Raw genomic sequence first — 16,263 nt, 5'->3', positions numbered from 1 at the left:
GAAGTCAAACATGCGAGACTGCTTTGTAGATTTTTCATAAAGTGCAGTTAATTTGAATTGGAATCGGTTGACATCTCACAGAGGAAGACAAGTTATCATTTCAAACGTAATCCCTCCAGGAAGCAGGCCAGGAGTTTGTTTTTATCATTTTACTGAGTTCTGACTGACAGGGAGGTTTGGGGAGCAGATGCATTGACGGCGTTCAAAAGGCATCTCGACAAATACATGGATAGGATGGTTGGATGGATGATAGGATCGGGCAGCACGGTAGCATTGTGGTTAGCACAATTGCTTCACAGCTCCAGGGTCCCAGGTTCAATTCCCAGGGGGGTCCCTGTCTGTACGGAGTCTGCACGTTCTCCCCATGTGTGCGTGGGTTTCCTCCGGGTGCTCCGGTTCCCTCCCACAGTCCAAAGATATGCGGGTTAGGTGGATTGGCCATGCTAAATTGTCCTTGGTGTCCAAAATTTCCCTTAGTGTTGGGTGAGGTTACTGGGTTATGGGGTTATGGGGATAGGGTGCAGTTGTGGACCTTGGGTGTGGTGCTCTTTCCAAGAGCTGGTGCAGACTCGATGGGCCAAATGGCCTCCTTCTGCACTGTAAATTCTATGATTCTATGAGGATGGGTCTAGAGGGATACGGCACGAGGAAGTGCTGAGGGTTCTGGCCAAGGGACGGTGTCATGACCGGTACAGGCTTGGAGGGCCAAAGGGGCCTATTCCTGTGCTGTATTGTCCTTTGTTCTTTGCTAGTTTCTTCAAGACACATCTGAGCCAAAGATTGCTGCAGTATATGGAGAGCTGGAGTAGAATTGGGTCTGTGCTCTCTGAAGTTTCAAGAGTAAGAGGTGAACCTCATGGGGAGAGTCCAGAGCTGGGAGATCACAGTCTGAGGACAATGGGTAGATCATTTAGGACTGAAATGTGGAGACATTTCTTCACCCAGTTGGTGAGCCTGTGGAACTCTCCGCCACAGTCGAGGCCAAAACATTGTGGACATGGCCGGGATGCTCCACCCCGTTAATGCTGCTAGCGAACGGCGAGCTTCTTCTCTCCGTTCGCTGGCGGTGGGTTTCTTTACTCCTGCCGCTTGTCAATGGGATTTCCCATTGAAGCTCCCCCCCCACGCCGCTTGGAAACCCCCAAGCGGGGGGGGGTGCTTGACCAGAGAATCCAGCCACCAGTGAATGGCCAGAGAATCCCGCCCTGTTTTCAGGATGCAGTTAGATGAGGCTCTTGGGGCTCAAAGGTTATGGAGGGAAAGCGTGAACAGGCTATTGAGTTGGATGATCAGCCATGATCATGATGAATGGCGGAACAGGATTGAAGGGCCGAATGGCCTCCCCCGGGGCTTGCCAGGGTCGACGTTGAGCAGCTGTTTTCGCTTAGCTGAAGAGTTAAATACGTGGCAGAGTCTCAGGACAATAGGGTGGGCACTTTTGGGCCGAGATTCTTCACTTGGAGGGTTGTGGATGTTTAGAATTCTCTACCTCAGAGGGCTGTAGCTGCTCAGTTGTTGAGTGTACACAAGCCCGGGATAGATGGACTTTTGGGTTGGAAGAGAATCGAGAGATATCGGGATTAGACAGGAAAGTGCAGTTGTGTCGAAGATCAGCCACACTCTTATTTGAAGATTGAACAGGTTCGAGGAGCAGAATGGGCCTACACTGCTCCCACTTCTTGTATTATTCCCTCTCCTGAAGAAGGCAGCCTCAACCGGGATGCTTCTCGCTGTTGACAGCTGCCGTCCAATTTGACCATTCTTCAACCATGAGCCCAGAAAAAGAGTGTTAGCGGGCGATGGGTTGGAGGGAGGTCACTCCCCTCCTCACCATGCTAGCTAAAGACCAAGGATGGCTTTCCTCCGGGTGCTCCGGTTTCCTCCCACAGTCCAAAGACGTGCAGGTTAGGTGGATTGGCTATGCTAAATTACCCCGTAGTGTCCAAAAAAGGTTAGGTGGGGTTACGGGGACAGGGTGGAGGTGTGAGGATAGGGTGAATGTGTGGGCTTGGGTGGGGTGCTCTTTCCAAGAGCCAGTGCAGACTCATTGGGCCGAATGGCCTCCTTCTACACTGTAAATTCTATGATTCTATGGCAGCCATGATGTATCTCACTAGCTAGGGCAGGGAAAAGGCCATTTTTAATTCCCTTTCTGAGCTTTGAGTGAGATCAGCTAACCCGGTACCCAGAAAGAGATGAAACTTGGAAACATCTAGTGTGCATGGAGTAGATGGAGTTAAGATACAGATCAACCATGATCTAATTGAATGGTGGAATGTACTTCAGGGGCTAAATGATCCACTGCTATTCTTGTATATGGCTCAGTTTTCATCTGAGCCCACATACTTCATGAAGTAGTTACAAGTGATGGCTGCAGATATGTTTACGGAGAAAATGTTGGTGTGTTACTGAGCTACGGGACGACTTTATATGTGACCACTTCTCACTTTCCTCCCAACACATAGATAATTGGTGGAGTTGACTCTTCTCTGTATCTGGGCAACATCTGGTTTACACCAATCCGGAAGGAGTGGTACTATGAAGTCATCATAGTAAAGATTGAGATCAATGGACGGGACCTGAATCTGGATTGTAAAGAGGTGAGAGATACCCACACATTTCCTACACACTCAACTAAACACAAGCCATTGGGCTGGAGCGCACACAACCTGACACAATAAAAATCTTTATTATTATAGCAATAATCTTTATTGTCACAAGTAGGCTTACATTAACACTGCAATGACGTTACTGTGAAAATGCCCTAGTCACCACACTCCAGCACCTGTTCGGGTACACTGAGGGAGAATTCGGAATGTCCAAATGACCTAACAGTATGTTTTTCGGGGCTTGTGATAGGAAACCGGAGCACCCGGAGAAAACCCACGCAAACACGGAGAGAACGTGCAGACTCCGCTCAAACAGTGACCCAAAGCTGGGACTCAAACCTGGGACCCTGGCGCTGTGAGGCAGCGGTGCTAACCACTGTGCTACCGTGCCGCCCTTATTGAACTTATTCTCAATAAAATACAATTAATAAATAAGATATGATGACATTTTGCATCATTTATTTGCAACATTATCGCCAAGATTAAGAAAACTTTTGTAATTTAACAACAGGGACTGAATAATGTCTATATGCCACTTGTCTACCTCACTGTTGCGTGATTTCTAGAATCTCAACCGAACTGGTCACTTATTCTCATTTGTACGTCGTCCATTATGTATTTGGGCTTGAAACGCTATTCCCTCTGTTCTGTTCCACCTTTTCCTCAGTACAATTACGACAAGAGCATCGTAGACAGTGGAACCACTAACCTCCGGCTACCCAAGAAGGTGTTCCAGGCCGCGGTGAAATCCATCAAAGCCGCGTCTTCTGTTAAGTACCGTTTCTTAAAAGGAAAGAAAGTTGACACCGTATGTTTAAGCCTGTTATTTCGCCCCATTCCTTCCTCCCTCGCAAAGTGGTTGGAATTGTCATCCTCAGTGGAGGAAAGGTAGGAGTGTGTGAGTATTTGGGTAGCACTTTCAAGAGCTCGCAAGGTACAATGGCCAAATGGATTCCTTTGTGCTGCATCATTCTGTGGTTCCTTCAGATACACTCCAATTATACCGTAGGACTCCGTCTGACAGAAAGGTTTAGGCTTTATCTGCAGAGGTAGTTGATCGCAGCCAGACAATTATAGGGACACTACGATTGGCCTCATTTACCTAGGGGGAGGATAAACAAAATCATAGTCATTTACAGCACAGAGGCAGGCCATTCAGCCCTTCCAATCCATGTCTGCTCGCCATTAGAGCAATCCAATCAGTTCCACATCCCCACTTGATCCCTGTAGCCCTGCAGATTTATTTCCTTCAAGTGCCCATTTGATTTCCTTTTAAAATCACGGAGTGTTTCCACAGCCACCACTGTGGGCAGCGAATTCCAGGTCATTATCCTTCGCTGTGTAAAAAATGTTCTCCCCACCCACCCACCCCCCCCCCCCCCCCCCCCCCCCGTCTCTTGCCGAAAACCTTAAATCTGTGTCCGCTAGTCCTTGTAGTTTCATAGTTTTACCTCGTCTACCTTATTCAAACCAGTCCTCATCTCGTACACCTCTATCTTCCCTTGACCTCTTTCCTCTCTCGATCGTTGTCGGGTGATTCCTGTGGGTAAGTCCACACATCTGATATCAAGTTTGGACTGGTAGTACGATGGCTCTCGAGGTTGATTACCCTGCATTTACTCACGATCCAGGTATCATAGAATTCACTGTGCAGAAGGAGGCCATTCGGCCCATCGGGTCTGCACCGGCCCTTGGAAAAAACACCCTACTTAATCCCACGCCTCCACTCTTATCCCCGTAACCCAGTAACCCCACCTAACATTTGGACACTAAGGGACAATTTAATTTGGCCAATCCACCTAACCTGCACATCTTTGGACTGTGGGAGGAAACTGGAGCACCCGGAGGAAACCCACGCACACACGGGGATGATGTGCAGTCTCCGCACAGACAGTGACCCGAGGCAGGAATTGAACCCGGGACCCTGGCGCTGTGAAGCAGCAGTGCTAACCACCGTGCCGCGCCAAAAATTCCCATTTATTTCATCATTTAAACCATTTTCTTAATCATGCAAATCATTTAAACTTGGCGTTTAATATTACCAGAGATTTTTAAAATTTATTTATAAATTTCAAGTACCCAATTCATTTTCTTTTCCAATAAAAGGGCAATTTAGCGTGGCCAATCCACCCACCTGCACATCTTTGGGTTGTGAGGGTGAGACCCACGCAGACACGGGGGAAAAAGTGCAAACTCCACATGGAGAGTGACCCGGGGCCGGGATCAAACCTGGGTCCTCGGTGCCGTGAGGCAGCAGTGCTAACCACTGCGCCACCGTGCTGCCTTGCTGTGTAGGTGTTACTGATTAAAGTACAGCACTTGGGTGAAACACAGGAGGACGACCAGTGCCCATGACTCTGCACGCCCGCACGAGTCAGCACTTGTAGGAGAGCTGAGGAAAATAAATGACTCTAGAATCTAGCCACGATGATGTGCAACACTTTAAACATTTAATGGATGTGTAACTTAAAATGAAACATTAACACTTGACCCAGTCTGGACCCCTCAGATGGGCATTAGATAAGAATATTTTGCAGAGGGGCAGAAAAGGTCTACCCAATGTCCTGGCCACTATTTATCCCTGCACCAACATCACGCAGAGAGATTATCTACCACGATTACATTGCTGTTTGTGGAAATTTGCTGAGCCAAATCGGCTGCGGTGTTTCCTAAATTATAACAGTGACTATACTTCAAAAAGTATTTAATTTAGATGTAATCTGGAACATCCTAAAGTTGTCAAAGATGCCATATAGATACCAGGGCCGGGATTCTCCCCTACCCGGCGGGGCGGGGGGTCCCGGCGTGATGGAGTGTCGGGAACCACACCAGTGTCGGGCTGCCCCAAAGGTGCGGAATCCTCCACACCTTTAGGGGCCAAGCCCTCACCTTGAGGGGCTAGGCCCACGCTGGTGTGATTTCCGCCCCGCCGGCTGGCGGGAAAGGCCTTTGGCGCCACGCCAGCCGGCGCCGAAAGGACTTCGCCGGGCGACGCATGCGCAGGAGCGTCAGCGGACGCTCACGGCATCCCCACGCATGCACAGTGGAGGGGGTCTCTTCCGCCACCGCCATAGTGGAGACCATGGCGAAGGCGGAAGAAAAAGAGTGCCCCCACGGCACAGGCCCGCCCGCCGATCGGTGGGCCCCGATCGCGGGCCAGGCCACCGTGATGGCACCCCCCCGGGACCAGATCGCCCCGGAGCCCGCCCGTGCCTCCAGTCCCGCCGGTAAGGTAGGTGGTTCAATCCACGCCGGCTGGCGAGGGTTGACTACGGCGGGACTTCGGCCGAAGAATCGCGGGGGGAGCCCGCCGACCGGTGCGGCGCGATTCCCCCCCCCCCGCCGATTCTCTGGTGGCGGAGAATTCGGGACACGGCAGGGGCAAGATTCACACCGCCCCTCGGTGATTCTCCAACCCGGCGAGGGGTCGGAGAATCGCGCCCCAGTTCTTTCTTTTTGCTTTCCTTAACCGCACATCGAACAATAAAATACATTGAGGGAGAGTGCTTCAAACTCTACATTTGGGGGAGATATTCAGGCCTTTGGGAGTTACTTTTTGAGGTACCATCTTGAGCAGTAATAAGAATGAACCTCAAAGGCGACTAGCTTGAAGTCACAGCCTCATGCTCCTCTGAACATTCACGATGGATAGTCTATATTGTGCTGTCAGCTTCATCGCATTGGGGAATCTCTCCGTTTCAGGCGGAGTCCTGTCTCCACAGTTGTAGATTGATTCCTTCATTAGACAACCTAACTGTGGAGGAAATGAAAGCGGCAGCCCTGAAAATTGTGGAATGGCAAAGTTGGGAAACTTACAGGTGATACAAAACTAGGAGAGGGGGGGTGGACAGCCTAATCACAAGGCACCCAAGCGACAAGCTTAAAATGTGTATGTGGGTGGACAGTGCCTCAGTGGTAAAGTGGAAGAAAATTAATCGGCATCAGAGGTATTCCATAAATGGTATTGAATTGGTTTAAGGTGAAGTTGGAAGAGTTGCAGAGTTTTGAGCGGAGCGGCTGCTGAACATGCCCGATGGTTACAGTGGAGCACTTAGCACTGATCGAAGTCAGTATAAGGTGAAAGAGTTCAGGCGTAAACTATTCACTGCACTTCATCAGCATGACTACCAAGATCTGGAGGAAGACATTTATGTCTTTGGAGACACTGAAGTGAAAAGCTGTTCAAAGTGATCGCCAACATCAAATGACTGGCTTATAAGGAAAGATGGGGAAAAAAGCGTAGGTTTTCAATCTCGATGGGAAGCAACCAAGTAACGATCTCACAGGCGGCGCCTCCGGTTATAGATAGTCGTGGACATCGCTTGTGACAAAAGGAGGAGATGTTGAAAAAGACTAATAGGAGGAAGTGCCTCTTCACACACACAGCAGTGAACATCTGGTCGGGACCCTGCTGAAGAGAGAAAGGAGAGAAAAAAAATCTGCAATCATTTAAGAAATAAATGCTGCAATTGGGGCACAATTGTCGCTCCTTTATGGATGGTTGAGCTCCAATGGCCTTCCTCATATGTCTCTTTTGTGACTTTGCAATGGTCGGACTCCCTTGTGCCATATCTTAATATACATAACACGCAAATGCACGTTTAAATGATAAATAACTGTATTTGGAAACTTGTACAACATCTGTTCTTTATTATCGGCTCTTGGGATAATGAAATATTCATGATCGTCATTACTACCTTCCTTTTTTTAAAACTTTTTTTCTCTTTTGACAGACTGAGAAATTCCCTGATGGCTTCTGGTTGGGTGAGCAGCTGGTGTGCTGGCAGGCTGGCACCACGCCCTGGCACATCTTCCCAACAATATCGCTCTACCTCATGGGGGAGGCCACTAATCAATCTTTCCAAATCACTATCTTGCCACAAGTAAGTTAGCAAGATGGGTTCCTCTCCCCCCACCCCCCCCCCCCTCAATTCTAACATTTAATGGATTTAACCTTTCCTTAATAATGAGTTTTTGTTTCACATCGGTTGTATATCCAGCTTTCAGAACAGTCGCCATTGGATAGATATGATAGATAGGGTGCGAGAACTTCATTTGTGAGCTGTTAGTCTCATTTAAGGAAAGAGATGGTACTACCAGGTTGTTTAAAAATCTAATGCCCTTTAGGGGAGGAAATCTGCTCTCCGTACTTGGTCCGGCCGACATGTGACTCCAGATTCACAGCAATGTAGTTGACTCTGAACTGACCTCTGCAATGATCTAGTAAAACACTCAGTACATCGACAACACCTGCTCGCAGGCAACTGGAGATGGCCAATAAATGCTGGGCTTCTCAACGATGCCCTCATCCCAGGACAGAACAAAAACAAATAATTAATTAAGTTCAGTTAGTGCAGGACCGAGCAAGAATTGAAACTGGGATCTTCCTCTCTAGCTATTCCTAGTCCAGTACAGGGTAATGAGATGAATAATTCGATAAAGACCTGGGGAGAAAAAGAGTGCAGGGCTACCAGGGAAGGGATGGCGAATGGCATTAGCCGAGTTGCTCCTACAGGGAGCTGGCATGACCAAGGCTCGCCGAACGGCCTCCTCCTGCACTGTTACCATTCTGTGGGCAAAATTGTACACCCCCCTATGTGGGGGTGGGGAGCATAAAATTGAATGGACGGCATTTGACCCCGGGAACCTGCCCACTCAAACGCAGATGCAATTTCACGTTTGGACGTGCAGAGACTCAGGCAGGAAACCCGTCCATTCACCTATTAGAGCCTTTAAGTGGCCATTTAAGGGCCTTATCCCACCCAGTCACAATAGCAACGCCCCCCCTCCCCGAAACACCGCCAGGCATCCCCTTCCCTCCTGCCGCTAGCCCCAGGCACAGCATTGCAGTACCGCATCTGGCCACTGCAGCGCTGCGCCTGGCCGGGTTGAAGAGTTGTCGACCAATCTGATTGGTCAACAGCTCTCTTGGCAGGACCTCCTTCCAACGCCGGGCGGACGTTCCCGCCCACTGCAAATCGACGCTCTGCGTTAAACGGCAGTCTGGGTGCGAGGGTTGGCGGCTGTGCATTAGGCGTTGATTCTCGGGATGGCCAGGGCCGATTGCTTGTCATCCTTAAAACTCTATCCTATGATTCTTTGAAAGTCGCCAGTCACTATGCTGGTGAATGAGGGTTCTACGCCTGGGCAATTGCAACCCTGTCGTGAATGTGTGATTGATTTCTGATCCTCCATTTCTTTTATTCACAGCAATATCTGCGTCCGGTTGAAGATGTGGCCACTTCTCAGGATGACTGCTACAAGTTTGCCATCTCCCAGTCTACCACAGGAACCGTGATGGGTGCCGTCATCATGGAAGGGTTTTACGTAGTCTTCGACCGTGCTCACAAACGCATTGGATTCGCAGTTAGCACCTGTCACGGTGAGTGTGACCAAATCAGTGTATGTGCTTCCAGTGCGAAGGTCATACCCGATGGAGTCCCCTTTCGTCGTCATCCTTTTAATCCTTCCCTTAGCTCTTGGGATTCCTGTCCAGGCGCCGAATCCAACTAAGTGTGCGAATGACTGATCTGCTCCTGATTCTTTGAACGTTGCTACCACGAACATGAGACTGGCCCACGGAGGGACTCCCATCTTTCCATATTCATAGGAAGGTGCCTACCCGTAACCACCCACCCACCACCACCAACCTTCCCGTTGTCAGAACATCTTTACCTCGGCAAGGCTGAGATAGAAAGTGTCTGTCAGGAATAAACCTATGCATCTTAACACTGTACTGCTCTTCCACAATATTGCACCCCTGCATGGTCCCTTTTCCTTGAGATATAACATATCGCATTTAGAAAATCTTAACGTTGTTTCTAATAGCCAATGACCCCTTGCAACAAACCTGTCCCAATAATTGCTCTCATTCATTCATATCTGGTAAATCCACAGGGAAAGGCAACAGAACAGCTGATGTGGGAGATGGTAAATTGTCAGATTGTTTGGGACTGATGTACATTGTTAAAGATGAGGGAAGCTTTACTCTGCGTTAGACCTGACCTGGAATTACATGATACCGACCAGGACACCATTCCCCAAAGCTATTACCCCTTACCTCGATAATATAACATATAATTTAATAATAATAATCTTTATTATTGTCACAAGTTACACTGCAACAAAGTGACTGTGAAAATCCCCCTAGTCGCCAGACCCCAGCACCTGTTCAGGTACACGGAGGGAGAATTCAGAATGTCCAATTCACCCAACAAGCACGTCTTTTGGGACTTGTGGGAGGAAACCGGAGCACCCGGAGGAAACCCACGCAGACACGGGGAGAACGTGCAGACTCCGCACAGACAGTGACCCAAGCCGGGAATCGAACCCGGGACCTTGGCGTTGTGAAGCAGCAGTGCTAATCACTGTGCTACCGTGCTGCCCTTTAAGCACACAAACTGCATGAAGGTTTTTTGTTTGTTCCACTGGCATCAAAGTAGTATCAACCCTTAATGGAAGTGTAACTCAAGCTATTTACAGAGCGCATTCCCTGCTCATGCCCCAGATCTCCGTCCTCTTTGGGTTCTCACTTTTGTTCCAGCTTGTTCTGGTGACCAGCTCCTGGCTGCTGTTCTGCGTAACCCTGTCCCCGTAACCCCACCTCACCTGCACATCTTTGGACTGCATCTGTCTCAGCCCCTCAGTCTTTCAGAGACTCCACTCCCAGCGGGGAGGGGGCCCACAGGAGCCGACCAGTTCCCCTGCTACCCCAAACGTCGCTGCTGGAGGCCCCACTACAATCAGCACAAAATATTCACGATAAGTGTACATTTTTTTAAAAAGTCTCACCGGAAGGCCGATAAAGCAACATGATAAAGAGGAACAAGGGGAATTGAAGATTTCAATATCAACTAAAGGAAGATGACAGATGGAAAATGTTTTAGTGATCTCGAGTTTTCTGCTATTTTCATTCCGTATTTTAGTGATTTAAAGTAAGTTTCTGAATGGAAGCTGTAAAATAGTTTTTAGCACCTACTTCATAGCATGTGGTTTTTTCTAATCAGATTACAAATCTCCCCGTGCATCCGCAGCACTAGCTGTGAAAAGGTAAAGTAACAACATGCTTTAATATAACGTGCTTTACTTCATTGCAATGTTCAGAAGACACTCGAGTCAATTTTAGGATCCAATATTAATGTTTCTATTATTTCACATACTAAAGCTAATGAATAAGTGAAACATTTAAGAGCAACGTGGTGTTAAAATGTCTGAATTTGTAGTTTGACTCGACTCGTAGCTCAGATCGCTGAAATGTTTCTCCTTTACTGCAGAAAGGAGGATAAGGGTTTGACTGAATGTTCTCTGAGATCAGCAGCCTCTAACACACCAGCAAATGCCTCACAGAAAGCGACTATGGAAGAAGTCTGTTTGCAGGCCTCAAAGATTCATGGTGGCACGGGGAAATATAAATTTAAAAAGGATAATAATGACTGGTTAAGAAGAGTATTTGGTAGAGTTGGAGCTGGTACAATTGGATTAAATCAGGCAGAGCTCACTACACTTGCTTTCCATGTGCTGACTCCTGTTGGAAAGTATGCATATTTCTCTTTTTCTCTTTCCACTGTCACTCTGCCTCCATCTCTCTCCCTTTCTTTATCTCACTCTCCTCATTTTCTCTATCTCTCTGCCTTTCCTCTCCCTCATTCACTCCCCTCTCTCTGTCGCTCCTCGCCTGTAACTCACCATCTCTCTCTACCTCCTTGCTCTCTCTTTCTCGTTCTCCCCCACCCTGCCTCCTCTTTCTTTCACTCCCCTCTCTCTTTCCCCTTCTCTCACTCCAGTCCTCACTCTTACTCAATCTCTCTCTCCCTCACTGTACTCCCACTTTGTTTCTCTAGTTGGGTGAAGATAAGATAAGCCTCAACTGCAGTCACTGTCCAGACTTGCACACGAGGAACAAACAGTTACTTGTGCAAAGTACTCCTTGCCCCCTGCAATCAACATTTCCCTCAGCGGAGAAAGGTGGCTGGGCGGACAAAGCTTTGTAGACAAGGGCTGGATGTGCAGCATGGCTCTCCATTGTCAACATTGTATATCTCTGTGACGGGGCAGTGGCTTAATGTTATTGTTGCTGGACTCGTAATCCAGAGCATCAGGATAATGCTCTAGGACCTGGGTTCAATTCCCACCAGGGTAGATGCTGAAATTTGAATTCAATACAAAAATTGGAATTAAATGTCTGAAGGCGACCATGAAACCATTGTTATTTGTCGTAAAAACCCATCTGGTTCACTTATCTGTCATCTTTATCCGGTCTAGCCTACATGTGACTCCAAATCCACAGCAATGTTGTTGACTCTTAATTGCCCTCATGATGCCCACATTCCATGAACGAATTTTAAAAAACTGAACTTGGTTGGGTTAATATCTCCCAGACAGACAAGTCAATGTTGATAACAATCGCGTACGCAATTGCAGCCATCTGCACGCCCTTCCTACTTTGGCTGTGCTGATCTAATCATCGAATCTCCATTCTCTCTTGTCCACTGTCTCCATTTCAGCTGGTTCCCAGTTCTGTTCACAGTTGCTTAATTAGATAAATCCACAGTGAGTTTGGATTAGAGTATTGAAAGTCAGAGAGATCTAGGTGTACAGGTCCACAGGTCACTGAAAGGGGCAACACAGGTGGAGAAGGTAGTCAAGAAGGCATACGGCATGCTTGCCTTCATTGGCCGGGGCATTGAGTATAAGAATTGGCAAGTCATGTTGCAGCTGTATAGAACCTTAGTTAGGCCACACTTGGAGTATAGTGTTCAATTCTGGTCGCCACACTACCAGAAGGATGTGGAGGCTTTAGAGAGGGTGCAGAAGAGATTTACCAGAATGTTCCCTGGTATGGAGGGCATTAGCTATGAGGAGCAGTTGAATAAACTTGGTTTGTTCTCACTGGAACAACGGAGGTTGAGGGGTGACCTGATAGAGGTCTACAAAATTATGAGGGGCATAGACAGAGTGGATAGTCAAAGGCTTTTCCCCAGGGTAGAGGGGTCAATTACTAGGGGGCATAGGTTTAAGGTGAGAGGGGCAAGGTTTAGAGTAGATGTACGAGGCAAGTTTTTTACACAGAGGGTAGTGGGTGCCTGGAACTCTCTACCGGAGGAGGTGGTGGAAGCAGGGACGATAGTGACATAAGGGGCATCTTGACAAATACATGAATAGGATGGGAATAGAGGGATACGGACCCAGGTAGTATAGAAGATTGTAGTTTAGTCGGGCAGCATGATCGGCACGGGCTTGGAGGGCCGAAGAGCCTGTTCCTGTGCTGTACATTTCTTTGTTCTTTGTTCTTGTTCTTTGATTTAGCTCTGACAATATTCTTGCTGTGGATTTTTTTTCCCTTCACTGGAATCAGGAATGAATAACTTGGCTGATTTTCCTTTGCCCAGCCAGTGGTCCTGAAGCGGATAATATTGGGTTCATTGCAACAAGCGCCTGAGACCAGCCACCTGAAACTTGCACCTTCTGCTCCACTGTGTCCCAGTTACACACCACCTTCACCAGCTCAGCATCCAGCAGGAGCTTGAACTGGATTTAAGTCTCGAATAGCAATGCCACACAGAATGCGGCACCCCAATTCACCTTAAACACTCTTTGCAACAGAATTCTAACCTGGGTCAAACAATTGCAATATTAATAACCTGCTTGGAGTGAATGACCAAGGGGGCTGTCTTTCAGGAATAGCAAATAAAGATCGAAGGCAGCCAGTTGTATCTGCCATTGGAGTAAAATTTCTGATACTAGCACCAAATTTAGAGATGGGCAAAATATTGAGGTAAACAGTAAAATGCGTTAGAATAACCAATATATTGTGAGGGTTTTCTCGGTGACACCACACCCCGACAGCTCAGAGACTAATGTTCTCTCCTTTGCTTTCAGTGCACGATGAGTTCCGTTCAGCCACGGTGGAGGGTCCATTTTTTAGCACAAACATGGAAGACTGCGGATACAACGTTTCCCAGACAGACGAGTCGACGCTGATGACAATTGCGTATGTGATGGCGGCCATCTGCGCGCTCTTCATGCTCCCCTTGTGCCTGATGGTCTTTCAGTGGCGTTGTTTCCGTTGCCTTCGCCGTGAGCACGATGACTTTGCAGATGACATATCGCTGCTGAAGTGAACGAGGATGAACTATTCGAAATGGAAGAAAACTTATTTTTCCCTTTTCTTTTTTAACAATGAAGCAGTTTACAGTGATCGCTAGAAGAGCAGGTTGTTTCGAAACTTCAATACCAAGAGTTGTGGCTGGTTTGAGACTCGCAGCAATTGTAGAGTAGACAAGATTACTTCCCAGATATACAGGCCCTTCCATATTGCATTACTATTCAGGCAGATCATTTCCTTGAGCTGTGACTGAACGTGCACAGGGCAGCCCAACACCCTATCGGCAGTGACGTTCGAGAGTTCAGTAAGTCAACAATGCTGGTACGCAACTCCTTCCCCCATGCGAAATGTCAAACTTACTGGGAGATGTCCACTTAAGTATCACTTTAAAAATAATCTCTAAATGTAAGCCACAGAGAAACATTTTTTTATTTGTCAAACTCCTCATCTTAGGTTATAACCAACCGAATTCCATCATATGTTCTGCTGGACTAATGGAAAATATGTGAATAGTAGAAATGATTGTTAATGACATCTCCTTGATTATTGTTAATCCCTGGCCTGACTAGTGCAACAATGGCCAATATCAATTGAGTGCAATACGGTTTTACACCACCAGCACATTAACACTATCTTACCATTTACAAAGTGTGGTGTATACATTTGTGTGTAAATGTCTAGAAATGTATACATTGCAGGATTGCATATTTAAGTTGCATTACATTTATAGGGCAGCATCGGATTATTGTGACATTTGTTACAATGACCACGCAATGACTTCTTTTCCTTTTCCTCCTGAAGACCAGGAACCTTTGCACAGTTACCGTATAATAGATGCTGGGCAAACTTAGTACTTGCCCCAAGTGATTTACCAAATGCAAACCCGATAATAAATGTAAACAAGTCAATGGTCGTGGTTTCCACCGCAGCTGAGCCTGATAGTGCCATTTGCACAGTGGGTACATTTCCCGCAGTGGCCTTTGGATGCTCATCGGCATCGGGAACCATGGCTGATTTTCCCTATCCGAGCCCAGAGTGCTGCGGCCAATTCTATATTTTCCTAACTAGGAGGGCAGGCATCCCGGCACACAGACTGGAGTCTGAACTTGGGACTTCCGGGATTGTATGGGTCACTTGCGCAGTCAGCTAAGCCACCGAGAGGAATCTGTACATTTTAAACTTGGCTGATGTTACAGTACAACCAGAACCCAATTGCCTTATACAGCTCTTCTTGAGATTACCCAACTCTGGTCACCCTCGTGAGCTAAATGGTGTTTTAATAGCAAATCTTCAACTCGGAACCAGAAAGCCTATGCTGAAGTTGTGTACTAGTCTCTATACCAGTCACCATTAAGACCCAGTTATATTGGCCCTATTTACACAAATGTCATATTGGTCAGTTTTTTTAATACTTTAACAGCTAAACTGATTAGGCAACACTCATTTGTTAACTTGCCAAAATTTTACCGATATCAAACTGCTGCCAAAGCTGGTGGCAGAGTGAAATAAGACAACATTGCTTTGTTCACATGTTACACATATAAAAATCAGATGCAATTTGTGGATTCAAGTTTTGGTAACTTTCCAACTTGTTCCACAAGGTTTTCCGCTATTAACATGGATTTCAACCTCAGGTGCAGATTACATTCATTTGTTGGCAAAACCTATTTGGTAGAAACAATTGAGATGAGTCTTGCACACTGGGGCAGGGATGGTTAACGAGGTGGAGGAATGTGCGGCTGTAATTACAGGTGGTCTGCAATATTGTGATATCAGTTCTTTGTGGAGCATCGTTCTTAAGGAAACTAGATAGCAATCGTCATTACCCTGGGATGTTCTCCCCGTGACTGCGTGGATTTCCTCCGGGTGCTCCGGTTTCCTCCCACAAGTCCCAAAAGATGTGCTGTTAGGTGAATTGGACATTCTGAATTCTCCCTCTGTGTACCCGAACAGGCGCCGGAATGTGGCGACTCGGGGATTTTCACAGTAACTTCATTGCACTGTTAATGTTAGCCTACTTGTGACAATAATAAAGATTACTATTATGTGCTCAAGGCAGTACAGTACTAATAGCTGTAACATGGCTCAGCACAGCATAAAGACAGGGCAGTGTTTGATGGGGCTGTGAGGGAAATAGTGGAAGGCGACCAATCAGAAAGGGTAGAGAGAAGAGACCAGGATTTGAGGGCAGAGAGGTTGGGTACGGCAGTGATAGGATTGATAAAGGAGGCAATTGATTCAAACATCCAGGAGGAATCAGAAAAGATACAAGGTGCAGTCACGATGGCAGCAAAGGAAAGAGACTGATCTGGGTCACCAGGCGAGTGACAGGATTGGACACAGCCTTGGTGGAAACAAATTAGGGTAACGATGGGAGCGAGACAGAGAAGGAAAGTAATTTAGTGACAGAGCAGGGATGTGACAGAGGGACAGAAAGGAAAATAACAGAATCATATGAGAAGGGAAGTTGATTCAGTCTGAAACGCTGCATAGTTCCTTCAAGGATCTGGGGAAAGCAAATCAGTTTTTTTCAGGCAGACATCGTGCAGA

General features: G+C 47.2%; 1 protein-coding gene across 2 annotated transcripts in view; it reads left to right on the top strand.

Moving 5' to 3' along the window:
* The window catches only part of bace1 (beta-secretase 1), a 143,709-nt gene extending 129,348 nt beyond the window's left edge, over positions 1-14,361 (top strand). The window contains exons 5-9 of one of the 2 annotated variants that reach the window (XM_072486514.1): positions 2,466-2,600; positions 3,277-3,378; positions 7,343-7,492; positions 8,820-8,991; positions 13,488-14,361. In XM_072486514.1, coding sequence (XP_072342615.1) covers positions 2,466-2,600; positions 3,277-3,378; positions 7,343-7,492; positions 8,820-8,991; positions 13,488-13,729 — 801 coding nt within the window. In that variant the 3' untranslated portion in view covers positions 13,730-14,361. The remainder of the gene's footprint in view (positions 1-2,465; positions 2,601-3,276; positions 3,379-7,342; positions 7,493-8,819; positions 8,992-13,487) is intronic. The other variant, XM_072486515.1, reaches the window with a different exon arrangement.
* Positions 14,362-16,263: the final 1,902 nt, after the last annotated feature.

Source organism: Scyliorhinus torazame, chromosome 21 (genome assembly GCF_047496885.1).
Source record: "Scyliorhinus torazame isolate Kashiwa2021f chromosome 21, sScyTor2.1, whole genome shotgun sequence".
In the NCBI taxonomy this organism is placed as follows: Eukaryota; Metazoa; Chordata; class Chondrichthyes; order Carcharhiniformes; family Scyliorhinidae; genus Scyliorhinus; species Scyliorhinus torazame.
This window is presented reverse-complemented; position numbering and strand designations above follow the sequence as displayed.